Source organism: Astyanax mexicanus, chromosome 1, assembly GCF_023375975.1.
Source record: "Astyanax mexicanus isolate ESR-SI-001 chromosome 1, AstMex3_surface, whole genome shotgun sequence".
Classification (NCBI taxonomy): domain Eukaryota; kingdom Metazoa; phylum Chordata; class Actinopteri; order Characiformes; family Acestrorhamphidae; genus Astyanax; species Astyanax mexicanus.
The window spans coordinates 77656122-77674942 of NC_064408.1; the positions used below are offsets into that span (position 1 = coordinate 77656122).

Consider the following 18821-nt stretch of genomic DNA (forward strand, 5'->3'; position numbering starts at 1 on the left):
AGGGGAGACTAGGAACATTTGTAACGGGAGATAATAAAAGTGGAGTGACAATTTTGTACTTTATACCTATTTTATAAACCACTTAAACACATGGTTTGACACTTTGATGTTTATAATATAGAAAATCGGCTATTCCAGTATAAATATGTTTTGATCTTTTGGAAAAATCATAGAAGTGTTACAGTCGACACTGGTCTCCCCTATCACACTGGGTAGTAGAAGTGTTCCTCTGCAGTATGTTAAGCTTGTTTCTAGTAATAATAGTGCGGAAAGAGTGAAACTCCCTCCTCAGCGGTTGGACAGCAGCCAGCAGTGTACAGGAGGCCGTCCTTCACGTGCTGCCTGCAGTAGCAGAGAGGGGGCGGGGCTGTTCAGCAGAGTCCACAGGACCAACCTGCAGCTGATCTACAGCTCATACCACTGAAACCCAGCCAGGCCAGGCCCCGCCCAGTCATCCGGACACGCCCCCTCACAAGCAGACATGTTCTTGAGAAACTGAGCAGGTTGCAGCAGTGAAAAAGGAAAGCGATATGAAGCGTTCGGGAATACAACTCACTACAAAGATCCAGGGATTCCTCTCGCACAGCTCAACAGCTCTCTGATTGGCTGAGAGTGAGCCAGTCTGGACCTGCCCACTTCCCCTACTCCAGCGGTGGCAGTACTGCTTTTTTTCCTCTCTCTGTTTTTGGCCCAACCACAAGGGTGTGTGAGCCTGCCTTGGCCTGAACAGAAGTCTTTTATTTACTGCTTTCCCAGGCTGTCCGGAGCAAACTGGTATGCTGCGGAAAAAGCCAGAGATAGGACCCCAGCCAGAGGCCTGGCAGTCTTCACCCACACAGGAGGAGGAGGAGGAGAAGAGAGCTGTGTAGAGAGGAAAGAGTGACATTACAGGCTCCTAGAGTCAGTCAACTACACCACTGCACAACACTCTGAGGGGCTCTGAGAAGGTGCTTAGAGGGGCTGCAACACTGAATTGTAAAACATGTGCTCCACTCTTGTGTTTTCCTATGCTTTCCTCTTTTACATGCACTTTTTTTTTATTTTGCTGCTTTACAGCTTTCATCTTTTTCTTTTTACAGAAACTTACCCTTACCCTGCTGAATACTCCAGCTGAAGACCAGCTGTAGCTGCTTTCAGATGGCCTAAGCTGGCTTCAGTGGTCAAACTGCTTGAAAAGCCAGTGTTCCAGACGAAAACATAGCCTATGCTGGTAAGCTAGCTGATTAACCAGGTCATGACCAGCACCAGCATAGGGCATGTTGCACAAATTTGGTCAACCAAATTGGTTAATTTGTTTGGCAATGCTGGTCAACCAGCATAGTGTTGCTGGTCAACCAGCTTGTTCTTGCTGGTAATGCTTGTCAACCCAACCCATCAATGATTCTCGTTTGATTCATTGAGTGGGTTGATGAGAATGACCAGCATTATCAAAAAAGAACAAGCTGGTTGACCAGCAAGACCAGAAAATCTCTGCTGATTGAACAGCATCATTGAGTGGGTTAACGAGCAAGACCTGCTTGGCCAAGTTTGGTTTTAGCGTTTATCTAGCTTGGTAACTGGTCATACTGTTCCACCAGCCTCAACATACTGGTCAACCAGCATAGTTTACCTGGTCTTGCTGGTGAACCAGCTTGACCTTGTTGAAAATAGCTGATCAACAAGCTTGGTCTTGCTGGTCATACTGTCAACCAGCACAGTCAAGTTTGTTTATACCAGTATCTAGCAGCATAATTGAGTGGGTTGGTGGGCATGACCAGCATTGTCAAATTTGGTTATATCAGTAGCTTGGACATGATGGGCAACTTGGTTGTACTTGGTTGTGGTCATCTGTATAATCTAAAATGGCCAGCAATCTTAACCAGCTTGAGCTGACTATGCTGTTTTTCAGCAGGGAATTTTTGTCAAGAGCAGTTTAAAGGAATATTATTTATAATTTTATATTGTTTTGATTTGAATTCAGTGAAATATTTTGAAGAAAAGAGAGACCATCCATGTTTTTCTAATCATATTTTAACATTAAAACATTGAAAGAGACAAAGAGACAATAAAAGTTGATATAGACTGTAAATAAAACATAATTGCATTTAATTCCATGCCTGATCCTGTAATTACTTGGGAAATTGTGTAATAACATGAATATGAAATGTCTTGCCCTTCCCTTAACCTAACTGCCTGTCTCTCCCTGTCTTCTTCTCCAGGGCAGCTAGACATGCTAACTCTCACTGCTGTGAGGCTCCGATATGGAGCACTAAAATGCTGGGACAGTCAGCGCACCATAGCAACCATCATCTCAGGCAACAAGATATCACAGTGAGTTGGAGCATTCTTGAGCCTCTATGATTTAATGTCCTAATACTGGTAAAATTCATATATAAGGACCATCTAATTAAAAGGCACACTGAAGTCTTTTGGGAAATTAAAGTGTGCTTTATAGTAGGGGTGGGCAATATTATATCGTATACAATATATCGTGACACAGAAATATCATGATATTAAAAATCCATATCGTGATTATAGGGATGTCCTGTCTTAAAAGTAGTCTATTATTTACTGTAAAGCTTTAAGTGTATTTATTGTATAATTATTTTAGTTTGCAGTTTATATGCATGCACTAAATATTCTGCAATATTTTTTGCTGCATTATATTGTATGCTATATTATTTATTTTGCCACATTATGATTATACTGTTGAACTATTATACTATATTCCTGAAATTAACTAATTATTTTTCTGTTTGCCTATATCTCCAAGTATATCAATATCGCAAACATACCCTGAAATATTGTGAAATTATTTTAGAGCCATATCGTCCACCCCTACTTTATAGTGCGAATAATACAGTAGTTATACTCTCTGTTAGTGGATTTGGTTGTGATGAGGTTCTTACTACAAAAAAGATTAAAATGTCAGCCATAGTGTAAACTAGTGTAAAAAAAATCATCATGATTTTGTTTTCTGCCAGCATTTGTTCTGTCCATATGGCAGTGGCCATGTTTGGCTTAAACTATTGGCTACATTGCCCCCACATTTTTCAGTGCAACTGATTTGTTCAATCTGTATTTATACATTTTCAGGGAATGTGCACAAATACAAACAAAATCAATGTAAAGTATCTGTACACAGTATTTTTATACGTAGCCTTACTCAACATAAGTCGTCAGAATTAAACTGTCATACATGCTCTATGTCCATCTAGTATCTAAATGTTCATCACTACAGCAACTTACACCCATTCTTTTAAAGGCTTTCTCTTGTGTGATGGGGCTGAACTTTTTTAACCAGAACTAATTAGCCAGCATGACCTCAGTACCGTTCCTTTGCACGTAAATAATGGTCCAACATTGAGTGTAAAGCCTTTCCAGTAAAGTAGAGGCTGTTAAATATTTGATCTTTAAAATCTAGGCTAAGTGGAAACGTGCTGAACAATTATTTTAGCAAGCCAATGAAATTGTCTGATTAATTTACTGTTTAATTGTCTGATTAATTTACTTTATTTTACCCAATAATGGCCTATTACAATGTGTGTGAGAAGGATATCATAATAGTTGTAATTTCAATGCAACGCCTTAAATGAAAGTGCCGTGGGGAAACGCATTTTCTCACGTTTAAGTCACATTTAATACGAATTATAGAACATTTTACCACATATAATATGTTATACTTTATATTCTGTATGTAATTAAATATGTATTGTTGTATATTTTGCAAAGACAGGTGAGGGAGCAGCTGAAGAAGAATGTTGCTGAGATGAAGAGTCAACTGCCTGGCTTTAGACCAGGCCTAGTGGTGCTACAAGTCAGTTGTCCTTTGATCTTCATATTCTCTGAAATATGCAGTGAAGCTAATGAGGCGAATAATCTCTTCTCTTCTGAACCACTTCTTACACACCCTCCATCTCTATTCATTTTTCCCTTTTGTCTCTTCTCCAGATGATCACATGGTAAAGTTTCTCTCTTATTTCCTTCTTCTTTTTCTTCTAACTAATAATTTTGTATGAAATGTGGATAGAAATGAGCAAGAATATTTGTTAGCATATTTAAAGCGGAAAATAAATGGATTGACATAAACCTAACTGCATTATTTTAGCTTGCAACTCCCGTTGGACCCTTTGCTGTGCACAGTCAGTCCCTTCCCTGTAGGACCTGTTTGAAATTGACACCCTTATCTAATCTAGAATTTATTATAGTATATAGAATTCACAGATGGAATGTTATTTTTTTTTCATTGATATTATATTTAATTACAATTAATGAATGAATTCATTTAACTGTTCACGCTCTAGGTTGGAGACAGAGACGACTCCAACCTCTATATTCGTATGAAGCTGAGGGCAGCAGCTGAGGTAGGTTAGTATTAGGCCTGTCACTACATTTACATTACCAACCTGTATTTCAGTATATGGATATGACCTCAATCATTTTAGCTGACCTTGATATTATTATTGTGCTTCAATGCATGTTTGTTTACATGATTGATCTTCACCAATACTTTAGCCAGTTACACTGCCTGGCAAAAAAAAAGGTCACACACTCTAATATTTTGTTGGAGCGCCTTTAGCTTTAATTGCAGCACGTATTCACTGTGGCATAGTTTTAGTAAGCTTCTGCAATATCACAAGATTTATTTCAGTCCAGTGTTGCATTAATTTTTCACCAAGATCTTGCAGCATTGATGATGGCAGATGTTACACAAAGTCTTCTCCAGCACATCCCAAAGATTTTTAATGTGGTTAAGCAATACTTTAGCCAGTTATATTGTATATGATTGTATTGATTCAGTGACTCAGTAACCACGCCTCTATACAAGCTGTGGACTGCAGCATGGGGAGGTAAAAGTGTGTACCTCCCAAACTGTATTGTCTTGTAAAATGGTGTAATTGCATCATCATGTTATTATATCATCATTATATTGGTTATCTGTTGTTTCTGGGACAATGTAACTATCACAGTGAGAGCTTGGGCCTGGAGGTGGACGTAATTGCAGGTAATATTTATTGAAAACAAAATAAGACACCCTATTAACTAAATAAGCAATGCAAATTAATGCAAATTAATCAAGCTAACAAGCACCACAAACTGACATGAAACAGGCACAAGACCAGCCAAGGAACACTAAAGCAAAGGGGGTACTTGTATACTGAAACAGACAAGGAACAACTGGGGATGATACTGACAGAGCTGGGGCCTCATGTACTAAGACTTGCGTGGACTTCCTACTAAATACGCTCAAAATCTGTATGTATCAAACCGTGCGTAGGCAGAATCCCACAGACTTTCTCTAATAAATCGAAATCAACTTGAAATTAAGGTCAAGTGCACAAACACGTCACACCTGCCATGACTCCTACCTCAATTATGCAGAGTATAATGTTGAGTTAATGAGTTGCTTACCAAGAAGCCAATCATCAGCATGGGCAAAAAACCATAATGGTCACGGAAATTGCGCTCTCAACGAATTTTGCCTTTAGCAATATTTTCCAATAATGCCAACGCTGCCATCTCCAACAACTCCAGCGCAACATTTTATGCACGTTTATAAATCCTAGACTAAGTGGAAACACATTGAACGATTATTTTAGTAAGCCAATGAAAGTGTCTGATTAATTTACTGTTTAATTGTCTGATTAATTTACTTTATTTTACCCATAAATGGCTTATAAAAATGTGTTTGTAAAGGATATCTTAATAGTTGTAATTTCAATGAATCGTCTCTAAGGGTTGCCAAATGACAAAAACACAATACATACCTACAAAAAAACATACACATGCCTGAAACGAAAGTGCCATGGGGAAACGCACATTCTCACATTAAAGTCACATTTAGTACATCTGACCGTGAGCATGAAATATGGCGTACACAATGTTTTTGCGCAAACGCTCCTTTAGTACACGATGCCCCAGGGCTATGAATAAGACACAGGTGGGAACAATAATGATAGGGTGGAGCTAGAGCATAGATTAAAAAAAAAAAACAAAGCCATGAAGAAGGAGCACATGGGAGGAAAACAAGCAGAGCAATGATAAACAGCGAGGCCAGGGAAGGGTGTGAGAATATCAACCAAGCACATTAAGCATGACAGGCCTATTTGGGATTCTATAATTGTAGTCCTGTTGAGTTTTTGCTGACTCTACTTCCTTCTCTTCCTTCAATTTTTCTCTGACACCTGTAGATTGGAATTAATGCCAGCCACATCAGGCTTCCAAAGACTGCCACAGAAGATGAAGTAAGGATTACAGCTAACATCAAAAGGACTTGTTTGACAGGAAACACCCAACAATATGTCATGTCATGAAGTTATTATGATCACACTAAGAGAAGAAAATACCAACCAATAAATTCATGTTTACCATCCAGTAGATACATTTTAATATAGAAACCAGGGAATATATATTTTTTTGGCTGTGTTCCTCAGGTACTACAAACTATAGAACAGGTAAATGAAGACCCAGCTGTCCATGGTCTCATCATCCAGTTGCCACTGGACTCAGTCAACCCCATTGATGCAGATAAAATGACCAATGCTGTGACTCCAGAGAAGGATGTCGATGGGTAAGAAATTACGTTATATATTTGCACTCCTTTGAATGTATTTACTGACTAGTAATCCTTAGGGTCTAATAAAGTCAGAGAGCCTAAGGAGTTAATAATTCCTGACAATTCTTCTCCTTGGAAAAAATGTGGCTTAAATTATATTTTTCCTAAATTGCCCTATATGTGTAGCGAATTAAAACTAAGGTCCTTTTGGGCCACAAAATTAGCATTTTTCCTCTGAAGCTGACTGTTTTCACACTCAGCACAGTTTGCATTGTGCTCATTTCTCATGTCTGCGAAAGCGGCTGTCAACACCGCTTGCAGTATTTGCGGTTGCAACTTGCTAGTTGGACACACAAATGGAAGGTGCTCTTGATGGAGCATGTGCGCATGTGTAGTAGCTGGCTGTTTGCAGACAGCAAATTGTCTAATCTGTGATTGGCCGTGCTAAATCTCAGCCGAAGCCTGGCACACAAAAGTAGAAATCATTAGAGCTTTGTTTGACCCCGCGCCTGCAACACCGAGCAGCGGGATATTTTACATGCTCAATGTGAAAGCAGCCTAATACTTCAATTGCTTATAAAGAACTTGCTAATTAGCTGTTTAGTTAAAAAAACTGTAAAAAAAATATATTTTTAAAATGATTTAGATTCTGTTAAGATACTTTTAAGGTGGTTTGTAATAAAAGTATGTCTGAGCCTTCTCATGTTATTGGCAGTGTCAGCTCTTTTAAATACATTTGCATGTTAGCCTACTGCAACAGTTCAAAAACAATACTGAGGTCTGAACGTTTCCTTCCTCAGAAAAATGCTTTCCAATTTAAAATTCAAACACTGAGCCAGAACACCTGACACGCATACCACCCTGCTGTGATCTAACAGAACTACTTCTAGCATAGTTCATTTGGCTCACATATCCACTCACTGCTGAGAACAACTTGGCCTAATTTCAACATTATGGAGGCTGAGATGTACTTAAAAGTTCATAAAAATATTGTTTCACATTTCAGCAGACCATAGCTACCACAAGCATGCAAGAAACCAGGTTACATCCTATCCAACATTAGCATGGAGCTTTCATTAAAATAGATAGAATGTACATATCACCAATATATGATGATTTAGTTTCTGCTGAATAGATACACACTATGCTTTCTCATGCAGTGCTGTTGGAGCTTACAGCTATCTGTGAACACTAGTGAAGGAGTTAGGTGTGGTGTAAATATTAACTTTGGCCAAACAATAATAAAGCTAAAAGTTTTTTTTTTTTTTTTTTGCTTGTTCAGCTGTTACAGAGTTTATAACTGGATTGGAAGCTCAGAGGTGTGCTAGCTTGGGGAAAATATAAATATGAATAAATAAACTATTTACTACTACTACTATGAACATATGGAAGACTACTGGTAAATTAAAAGAGCAGATTACATTGTTTGTAAGCTAGCTGTGTTAATTAACTCTATGTATTAGTTATAGTATTAATAAAAATGTAATATATATATATATATATATATATATATATATATATATATATATATATATATATATATATATATATATATATATATATGTAATGCTATTTGGCACATATAATGTTTATATTTAGCTCCTAGCACATAATTTAGGCAACTTCAGCTTTAGAAAAGGACAGAAACAGAAAAGCACACAAACCAAAGGTAGTCTTAATGAAATGATCACTGATGACTTAATACATTTAAAATGATCACTTAATTACACACTCTTCAGGCATTGGCCTAAAATAGCCTATATTATTCACATGCTTCTTATTCAATATTTCTGTTTCACCCTAAATAGTGCAATTCCGTTCTGAAATTTGTATCTCTTCCTACTTTTAAGGTGATTTTTTTTTTATTAGAAGCCTCAACTTCACACTTAACTGTGACACAACTTATGCCAATCTCTAGACCAGTGTTTCTCAACCAGGGTGCCGTCTGGCTTCATCGGGGGTGCCGTCAAAATATTGCGCCTCACGTGCATATTTCCTTTCCAGAGTCAGCTCGTGTCGGGGTTTGTCCCAATTCACAGGCAGCATACTTCGAAGGATGCGACCCACAGAGGCGGTGTATTACTGCGCAGCTGTGACGCAATCTGTCTTCGAATACAGCCTCCCCCACGCGATGCACGCGCTATTTTATTTCATATTCCGCCAGCAACACCCCTCGTTCTCACCTGAAGTACTGCGCCAGCACCCCCCCCCGTTCTCACCTGAAGTACTGCGCCAGCACCCAACCCCCCCCCCCCCCCGTTCTCACCTGAAGTACTGCGCTAGCACCCCCTCCCCCCCGTTCTCACCTGAAGTACTGCGCCAGCACCCCCCCTCCCCCCCCCCGTTCTCACCTGAAGTACTGCGCCAGCACCCAACCCCCCCCCCCCCCCCCCCCCCCCCGTTCTCACCTGAAGTACTGCGCCAGCACCACCCCCGCCACCCCCCCCCCCCGTAAACAGGGGTGCCTTGACATCTCGCATATACTTAAAGGGTGTCGTGATAGAAAAAAGGTTGAGAAACGCTGCTCTAGACCACTGGTTACCATACCAAGCAGTGTGTAGATCCAACCCTAATCCACCCTGCTTGATCCATCTAATTTATTCTTTCAAAAGGCTCTGATTGACTGAAAGAGGTGTGTTAGGTTGGTTTTGAAACAAGCAGGAAGGGAGCTCTCAAGGAATGAGGCAATGAAATGTCTCTCAGGCTTTAAAAATAGAAATCACAACAGTTCTTGTTTATTTGTTTGTTTGTCTTTTATTTTATATTGGCCTTTTCAGCATACTTTACTTTATTACAGATGTATTAAATGTGAGCCCTTCACACTGTGTATGTTTCCTGCATAATACAATTTTATTTGATCTATTTTTGGGTGTAATTTCAATGTAAATGTATAAAAATACTGGTCTGTTAACAGCTGATTAAATGGGTTATGGTTAAATGTCGTTTACATAAAGCTTATTTTAGCAATACCCAGCAATAATTCCATTTGCAGGTTGTATTTATAGCGCAGTAATTATAGCAACCTGTTTCGCCTCTGTATATGTCTCTATGAGTCACGTCTGTTGCAAAATGGTTCCGGCGTTCCACATCTGGGTGCCGACACATACCAACTCATTTCCAGCCCCTCCTGTAATCTGCAGAAACACTCATGGTGGTTTTGTCTGTGTCTCTCTTGTAGTCTGAGCAGTATAAATGCAGGGAAGCTGGCTCGTGGAGATCTGAGGAGTTGCTTCATCCCCTGTACTCCTAATGGCTGCATGGAGCTCATTAAGCAGACAGGTGAGAAGCAGTCAGTGTGTTTATTTATACAATACACATTGCCATATATACAAACTGTCACATTACATTTTTGAGCACAAATCTCATCTTGCTTGTGCATTATGTAGCTGTACCAGTGAAACTCACATTACAGTGCCATTACAATGTTATTGTTATCTCAAATAATAATTAGGTCAATAGGTCAGTAGGGCAACAGCTGCTGTGTATTCCAAAACGAACCGGTGATAAATAAGTCAGAATTGGATGAATAAAGTGTGTATAGCAACATAAGGACTAGAATAACATTTCTTTGTACACCTACTATTCAGAAGTTTAGAAAATAATTGTCTTATTAGTCATTTGTTGTTTTTATATTTGTTTAAACATTAAAAGCAACAACACACCAAATTTAATCAGTATTTCAAGTTTTTCACCAACCAACAAGTAACTGCGTTATAATGTTGGGGTGGGCGATATGGCCCTAAAATAATATCACAATATTTTATGGCATTTTTGCAATAATGATTCTTATGGCGATATGACAAAACACTGAATTAAAAAATATATATATTTCGAGAATACACTACTGCAACAAAATTAAAATGAAATGTTATTATTGCATACAATACATACATGGAACACCCCTAACTGAGATATTAAAAAGTACAAGAATTTTATCAGATTTGTAACAGAAGTCAATGATCCAGAATGTCATGATCCTAATAATGCACTCCATATATCTCCATATATCCAGGATTAAAGTAAAATAAATAATACTGAACAGATATAATCTGTCTTTAGTAGACATATAATGGGAAATGAGAACAAAAATACTTTTTTATTTGCTAAAAACAGCAAAAAAAAAAAAACTAGTACCCTGATGTGATAATTAGGGGTGGGTGATATTGCACAATATTTCAGGGTATATAGTTGTTCACAATATTTAAAAATGTTAGCGAAATTATTGCGTTTGACATGATATGGCACAGCCCTATTATAATGGATTTGATCCTCATTTTTATTTTTACAAAAATTTCTCCACAATTTTGCTTGGCTTAACCTACCCTTATTAGGACTCGGCCCAACACTAAAAAGCGTCCTTCTCTAAAACATGTGAAGTTAGTCACCATTTCTTTTGCTGCCAAAGCTACATCACTCTGCAGCCAACACACTTAGAAAAATGTGCCATATTCCCAGCATCTCCCTGAAGTGAATATACCCCTCATATTTTTGTAAATATTTTATTATATTCTTTCATGTGATAACACTGAAGATATGACACATTGATACAATGTAATGTAATCAGTGTACAGCTTATATAACAGTGTAAATTAGCTGTGCCCTTAAAATAACTCAACACACAGCCATTACTGTCTAAACCTCTGGCTAAAAAAGTGAGTACATCCCAAATTGTTCCCAAAGTGTCAATATTTTGTGTGGCCACCATTATTTTCCATTAGTTTGCCTTAACTCTCATGGACATGGAGTTCACTAGAGCTTCACAGGTTGCCACTGGTGACATCACGGAGCTGGTGGATGTTAGAGACCTTGCGCTCCTCAGCCTTGCATGTGAGGATACACCAGAGGTGCTCAATTGGGTTTATACAAGGTTATACAAGCTACTACAAGCCTACATTGTATCAAAGTGTCATCCTTATTGTTGTCTCATGAAAAGATATAATAAAATATTTACAACATTGTGAGGAGTGTGCTCACTTTTTTATGAGATACAGTATCTAGCAGACTCCTGTGCCAGGCAGCATTACACTGGGAGTGATGAGGGAAGAGTGCACCATCTACCCACCGGGAAATAACATTATCAGTTCTGCTCTCTCAGGCTCCAGCTGCTGATGGCGAAGCAGCATGAACTGGGATTCAAACTCATGATCCTAAGGCCATAGTGTCTGTGTCTTAGTCCACTAAGCCGATCATCACTTTTGACATAGGAAGAATTCTGCATAATGTTTTTTTTGTCATTCTGGACATATTTTGAATTTATCATTATAAATTTGTTTAGATTTCCTGTTTCATACAAATGACTTAAAAACCCAATGTGAAAAGTACAACCTTTATTTAATGAGTGCTGAGTTCAGAACAGTCTCGGGTTGATATTGTGTGCAGGTCTGCAAGTGGCCGGCAAGATTGTGGTTGTCGTTGGGCGCAGTAAGATTGTTGGAGCTCCTATGCATGATCTCTTCTTGTGGAACCATGCAACTGTGACCAGCTGTCACTCCAAGACATCAGACCTTGCTGAACAAGTGATGATATTCTACACTTTCTCTATTTTCATGCATTTCTCATACAAAAGCAAAGATTTATGTGTTTTTATGAATGTATAATCTGGTATCACAACACACTGTACTTGTAATTTAAACCAAATAATAGATCAGTAGTTAGATTTAAAACAGTGATGACATTTGTGGTACTGGAGTAATCCTTTTCTTGCACACATCTCTTTGGGGTTTCATGCTATATAACACTCCTCTGAATAAGTAATAAGAGTTATTGAATCAGATGTATTAAAGGAGAAATCCAGGGTGAAATGGATTTGGGATGAAGTAAAACATGATAAGAACTTAAAAAAAAAAAAAAGTCGAATAGACCACCTCCATTCACCCCCAGCTTCCCAAAATAGGGGCATAGCGTTACCCATGCAAAGAAATCTCTATTCTTACACCATTAACAAGCTCAAAGTAGCTCCACACTTCATAGAACCGGTAGAATTCTGAGGACCCTGACATTTAAAATGAGGCACTGAAAACTTTAAAAGTGTACAGGAAGTTTATTAAAAACACTGTTTATTCATACAGTAACCCCAAATAGTTCTCTGGGCACCGAAATTGAAATGTTTCGATAAGTCGACTAATTAGCCTGAATGAATTGGTAGGTTTGGGGAACAGATGGCAAAATTATTTCTACAAATTATTTCAGAGGAAATTCATGAATATTGCAGAGATTTTTGAGTTTTTAATGTCTTACTAATTGTTTTTAAAGCCTTAAATGGCATGTCTCCACCATACATCTCTGACGTTCTGCAGCCATATTTAGCTCAAAAAGTCCTAAGTTCAAACACAAGGTAAAGGCCCTGTCCCACTGCGATTGCGTCTAAATATCCACTAAAGTACGTCCAAATTTATCAGAAAACACTGCGTCCACTGAGTGAACGCGCTGCGTCCAAAATATAGACGCAGTGCGTCCAAATTACTTCCATATTCCGTCTAAATTGAAGTTGGACGCCGACTTCCAAATTTGTACGTCGACTTCCACTCTTTGGACGTCGACTTCCACTCTCTTCAATCTCCATCTCCTCAGGAGCTGGTTCCTCGGGGGCTGGAGCTGGTTCCTCGGGAGCTGGAACTGCCTCCTCGGAAAATCGCTTGGCGGCGGCCGTCTAGCGGCTGGCATCTTGGAAAGTGTGGAAAAGCGATGGACGCCAGAAAAATATTTTTATGGACGTCGACGTCCACCTGTACGTGCCGTCCAAATATCCACTAAAATACGTCCGTACTGCGTCTAAATATCTACTAAATTACGTCCATATTAGTCGCCGTCTATTCCGAAAATTTTGGGAGGTACCAAAACCACTTTTGCGTCTAAAGTGGACGGCAACGTATAAACTACGTCCACTTGGATGGTGCCGTCCAAATATCCACTAAACTACGTCCAGATTGCGTCTAAATATCCACTAAATATCCACTAAACTGCGTCCAAATTTGGACGTACTTTAGTGGATATTTAGACGCAATCGCAGTGGGACAGGGCCTTAACCGCATGACCTCCACATGGTTTTAAGCAGCGGCAGACAGCCTGTCCAAAGCTGTGCACCTCAGTTCTGCACCATTTAGCACAGATATTTCCAGTTACAGCTGAATTGATGATTTTAATCACAGAAAAATGTGTACCTACCTTTTAAAAGGCCAATTAAATGCTTGATTATTGTTGTTTTTCTGACTTGGCTCTCGGTCGGTTTCTGATCTCTGTCGTGAGACGGTGCACGGGTGGGGGCGGGGCTGGTGCTGTCACGGGTCCTGCATTGTTTAATATGGCAATATAAATTGCCGAAAAAAAAAACAATGCGATGTCAAAGTTTCCAATATCCGGCAGCCCTACACCACAATCTAAATTGAAGTCAAAGGGTGACAGAGCGTTTTCTGTTGCAGCACCCAAACGGTGGAATGCTCTGCCTGTTTTTATTAGGGCATCACCCACCATTACGGTTTTTAAGTCTAATGTAAAAACGTTCTTGTACTCTCAGGCCTTTCAATGGTTTAGTAAGTTCTATTAGTTCTATTTGTATGTCCAGGGATAATCTGAATCTTGTTTGCTTTGTTTATTTGTTATTTAGTCTTATACATTTAATTGTTTGTTCTGTATTGTACAGCACTTTGGTTGGCCCTTGTGGTTTTTAAGTGTGCTTTATAAATAAATTTGACTTGGCTTGATTTTTCAGCAACATCTGGAATTCATGCATTTCCACTGAACACTGAAATTTTGCAATGCCATATCCTACCTGTTCCTTTGTGGTCGTGAGTCGACTTATTGTGACTAAATTGCAAGTTGGTGGCACCCAGAGAACTACCTGAAAGTCCAGTGTGTCTACCAATGCAGTGTGGAGCTACTTAGAGCCTTTTTAATGGTGTAAAAACAGTGATTTCTTTACATCGCCAATCATATGCCCCTATTGCTAACAATATTAGCCTGTGGGGAGCATTGGCTTAAAGTGCTGTATTTTGGAATGCTGGGGGTGAATGGAGGTGGGTTATTCAACAAAACTTTGTACTTGTTAGCATGTTTTAAAAAAAGGACCAGTATTAAGAACCGCTGTTACACCGCTGGTAAAATATATTAGAACTTGCTTTCAAGTACAAATAAGAAGGTATGAGTATGAGATGAGCTAACTGTAGTCTGATGGTCTCAACAGGTGAAGAGGGCCGATATCTTGGTGGTGGGCGCTGGAAAGGCAGAGCTGGTGAAAGGTGATTGGGTGAAGGAGGGTGCAGTGGTCATTGACTGTGGCATCAATTACATCCAAGGTCTTTCTTTTTTCCTCAGAGGCTCTTTTTAAACATTTCCTTGTGGAGTATATCTGGAACCTTAGCTCATGTCTTTACTGTCTACAGACAGCAGCAAGCCAGGGGGGACACGCGTCGTTGGGGACGTACATTACCCTTCAGCTAAAGAGCGGGCCGGATACATCACCCCAGTCCCTGGAGGAGTGGGGCCTATGACTGTTGTCATGCTGATGGAGGTAGGAAACCAAGAAAGAGAGATATTTTTTTAAATGTCACGATAATTACATCAACAACTTAACATACTATCTTTGCTATCTCAGTATTGCCTATATGTTGGTTTTGTTTTACACTTTTTTATTGGTTTATAATATTTACACATGCTTGATTTTTTTTAGGAATAAAGTGTATTTCTTTTTAAATAGGGTATATTTTAAAGTGCGGTATAAGCTATTTTATTATCATTGTGTCAGTGTCATAAAATACTATTATCAATTTTATCCAACAACAATAAATATGACAGAGCTATAAAGGGAATCATTTTTGCACAAGTGTCTGGGTACAGAAAGATGTTTAGTCAAATTTTGCTAATTGTTGCATTTCACATTCGCACAACATCTGAACGATTTTGTTGTTTCCTTATACCGCTTCTGTAAAGGTTATCACTAACAAAATTTTAGAACTCAATGGTGGGACCTTGGAGTTCCACCAGTGCATATTTGCTTTCACTCATTTTTGTTTATTTAGAAAACCCTTAATATAGAATGGTATTAAAGACATGCCTAATAATTGGCTAAAAAAAATCATAATATATAGGTTACAATTCAATATATTGCATTAAATATTAATTGTATTTATTCTTTTTTTAACATCTGAAATATTTGCCTGTTTAGCTAATGAAGGTGTTACTTTCTTTTGTGCCTAATAATGGAATAAAAATATTCAGAATATATGGTTGTGCTTTGGCAAGAATTTTGCAATACAATGTGCACAATATCACAATACAGACATTACAAAGCAATATTTTGTAAAATATAAGCAAGATGATATATTTAATTAATCTTACTTTATCTTAAAAAATAGTAAAGTGCAAACAGTATCTCACTTTCCTTATATAAACAACATTTATCCTCACCAGAATACAGTCCAGAGTGCTAAGCATTTTCTGCAGATGTACACAGGGAAGTGGAAGATTTCCTACAGAAAAGCCAAACCTCTGAAACCTCAGCCAAGGTATTATAGCACACATAATTTCATTTCAACAGCATGACCATGAACGGAAATGTATGATAAAAAATTAAAAACTTTGCTTTCATCATTGTATCACATACAGTGATTTCCAGATCTCTCACTCGTGCCAGAGAAAACCTATAGCTCAACTAGCCAAAGAAGTGGGTCTCTTCTCAAACGAGGTGGAGCCCTATGGCAGGAGCAGGGCGAAGGTCCGAGTGGACGTCTTAAAACGCCTGAAGAAACAGCCTGATGGGAAACATGTGGTGGTCACTGGGTAAATCACAAATATATTTAGACCTTTAGGGTTACATCGGCTAATCTTAACCAGATAATTGAAAGCCTTTTTTACACACTTATCAAAAAAAGGTGTGGTAAAATTGTTTTTTGCATGATGCCAAAACTACATTAGACTGCCTAAACTTGTGAATAAGCTTGTCCCTAGGAAAAGCCCATAAATACATATAACATCTTTCCATTATGTGTTTTTTAAACCATTAAGTTTTTTAAACCTACAAAAAGTATTTTAAACCATATACACATCAAACATGGTTCTTTGTGGAACTATCAGTGTTTTTTCAGTTGCTCATAGAACATTTTGTTGGAGTTTTATGTTTAAATTGATAGGAATTATCCAAGAATGTATAAAAATGTTTTTAATGATACTAAATATTAAATGTTTCATAGAAAATCTTTGTAAAAGAAATTTTGGGATCTTTAGGTATCTCACTCTAAATAGATAATCTATCTCTTCTGAAACATTAGTGAGTAGTCTGGACTTCTGATATCTGATGAAGTGATGTAAATGAAAATAACATATATGCAAGTATATTTAAATGTTGTATCTAACTGTGTGGTGTTGTTTTTTTTATTTTTTATTATCTGATCAGAATTACACCTACTGTGCTTGGTGAAGGCCGGAGAACCATCACTTTTGGGTTGGCACAAGCTTTAGGAGCCCATCTGAATATCAATGCTTTTGCCTGCTTGCAGCAACCCTCCCCAAAATCAAGTTTTGATCTCAGGGGTAAGTGTTAAATCCTCAGTGATGGAAAGTGATAGGAAGTCTCCTTAATATGAAGGTTCATTGTGTATTTAAATGAATATGTAACTTAAGCAGTAACTTAAGTAGTTTAGGTAAGTGCTGTGCAAATCATATGGATGCATATTTTATTCAGAGTACAACATAAAACGTATATCATTAGGATTAAAACATAAACTCATTTAGAACTTGATGGCAGCAACACATCTAAAAAGAATGAGAGAGCCACAAAAAGCTGGAAAATAAGTGGTACTAAGTGGCTGCAATATGAGCAATTTGCAAATAACTCGTAAGATATGAGTTATAAAAAGAACACGTTAAAGAGTCAATCTAGAAAGGTGGCAAAGACAGGCAGAGCTTCATCATCTTAAAAAAAATGTGTCTAAGCATTATAAAACAAGAAAAGCGATGCTCAATGTAAAAGTGCAAAGATTTTGGACATTCATCCATTTTATACATCTACAGTACATAATATAATCAAAAGATTCAGAGAATCTGGGGAATTTCCTGTGCAGAATGGACAACTCTTGTGAAAAGGAAGTATATTTAAGAGCATGTCCATTTTCAATGTAATATATTTTATGAAAGTACACAATAAATTACTTTTTCTATATTTTCATAAATGTATTTTTTAAGCAATGTGCTTTAAATTCAACTATCTTAAAATGTCTTGCCATTAAATACTGCTTAAAGTGCACTTTAGTGTATTTTTTTTTTACAGTAGCATTAAGGTGTACACAAAATGTGTATCAATACGTAAAGTAGTACATTTACAATATACTTCAAGTGTATTAAAAATTACGTTTAAATAACACATACTTAAATCTACTTTAGTTTTCAGAATAAAAAAGCACGCAAAAGCACAATTAAATGCTTTTATGTTGTATTTAAATATAGCTTAATTACAATTGAAATGTACTAAAGTTTCCATAAGTTGGTCCAAAATAGTTCATTTATTATGTATGTGACATATTAATTTTAATGCACTTTGTACAAGATGTATGTACTTTTCCATGTTAAGTATAGTGTAAAATATACTTAAATGCACTTTTCTTTTACATGGGAAGGCAGATATTAAATATTGGATGCTACTTAAATGCTCATAGCAGTGTATTTTCAGAAGAGTGAAATCAAGGTCTGCCAATTACATTATCATACAACATATAGCAGCGTTTTTCAAAGTGTGGGGCGCATGGGTATTGCAGGTGGGATGCAAGGAATTGGAAGATATTAACATTTTTAAAGTCTTTTTAATGCTCATAATTCTGACATATCTCAATATTCTGATTTAGTATCTCAGAATACTAACTTTCTATCTCAAAATCCTTCACTAAAACAAATTACAGCTTAAGGTTGAGCATGAAATGAGAGTGAACAGGCTCATTGCAGTCACTGATGCTGTGATAAGACATAGTCATTTGTTTACCTGCCTTTCCTAAATTTTTCACAGAGTGATTCCTTACTCAGTATCTCAGAATTCTGACTTATCTACATATTTTGGTTTAGTATCTCAGAATACTAACTTTCTATCTCAAAATCTTTACCCAGTATCTCAGATTTCTGACTTCTCAATATTCTAAATTACTATCTCAAAATTCTTCACTAAAAATAATTTACAGATCTCAGCTTAAGGTTGTGCATGAAATGAGAGTGGCAGTATTAAGCATGCAACCCCATTTTTGAGAAGATGTGTAGTGCAAAACAGGCTAATTGCAGTCACTGATGCTGTGATAAGACATAGTCATTT

The 18821-nt window shown here is 37.6% G+C and overlaps 1 protein-coding gene across 6 annotated transcripts in view; it reads left to right on the forward strand.

Moving 5' to 3' along the window:
- Positions 1 to 267: 267 nt before the first annotated feature.
- The window catches only part of mthfd1a (methylenetetrahydrofolate dehydrogenase (NADP+ dependent) 1a, methenyltetrahydrofolate cyclohydrolase, formyltetrahydrofolate synthetase), a 39504-nt gene continuing 20950 nt past the window's right edge, over positions 268 to 18821 (forward strand). For 2 of the 6 annotated variants that reach the window (XM_049483569.1, XM_007258215.4), the window contains exons 1-14: positions 268 to 947; positions 1080 to 1210; positions 2199 to 2310; positions 3712 to 3796; positions 4284 to 4343; positions 6171 to 6224; positions 6414 to 6550; positions 9714 to 9814; positions 11915 to 12051; positions 14715 to 14826; positions 14914 to 15041; positions 15941 to 16035; positions 16136 to 16309; positions 16923 to 17059. In XM_049483569.1, the coding sequence (XP_049339526.1) occupies positions 2210 to 2310; positions 3712 to 3796; positions 4284 to 4343; positions 6171 to 6224; positions 6414 to 6550; positions 9714 to 9814; positions 11915 to 12051; positions 14715 to 14826; positions 14914 to 15041; positions 15941 to 16035; positions 16136 to 16309; positions 16923 to 17059 (1321 nt within the window). In that variant the 5' untranslated portion in view covers positions 268 to 947; positions 1080 to 1210; positions 2199 to 2209. Of the gene's footprint in view, positions 976 to 1079; positions 1211 to 2198; positions 2311 to 3711; positions 3942 to 4283; positions 4348 to 6170; positions 6225 to 6413; positions 6551 to 9713; positions 9815 to 11914; positions 12052 to 14714; positions 14827 to 14913; positions 15042 to 15940; positions 16036 to 16135; positions 16310 to 16922; positions 17060 to 18821 lie in introns of those variants that run through there. The other 4 variants (XM_049483572.1, XM_049483573.1, XM_049483577.1 and 1 more) reach the window with 4 other exon arrangements.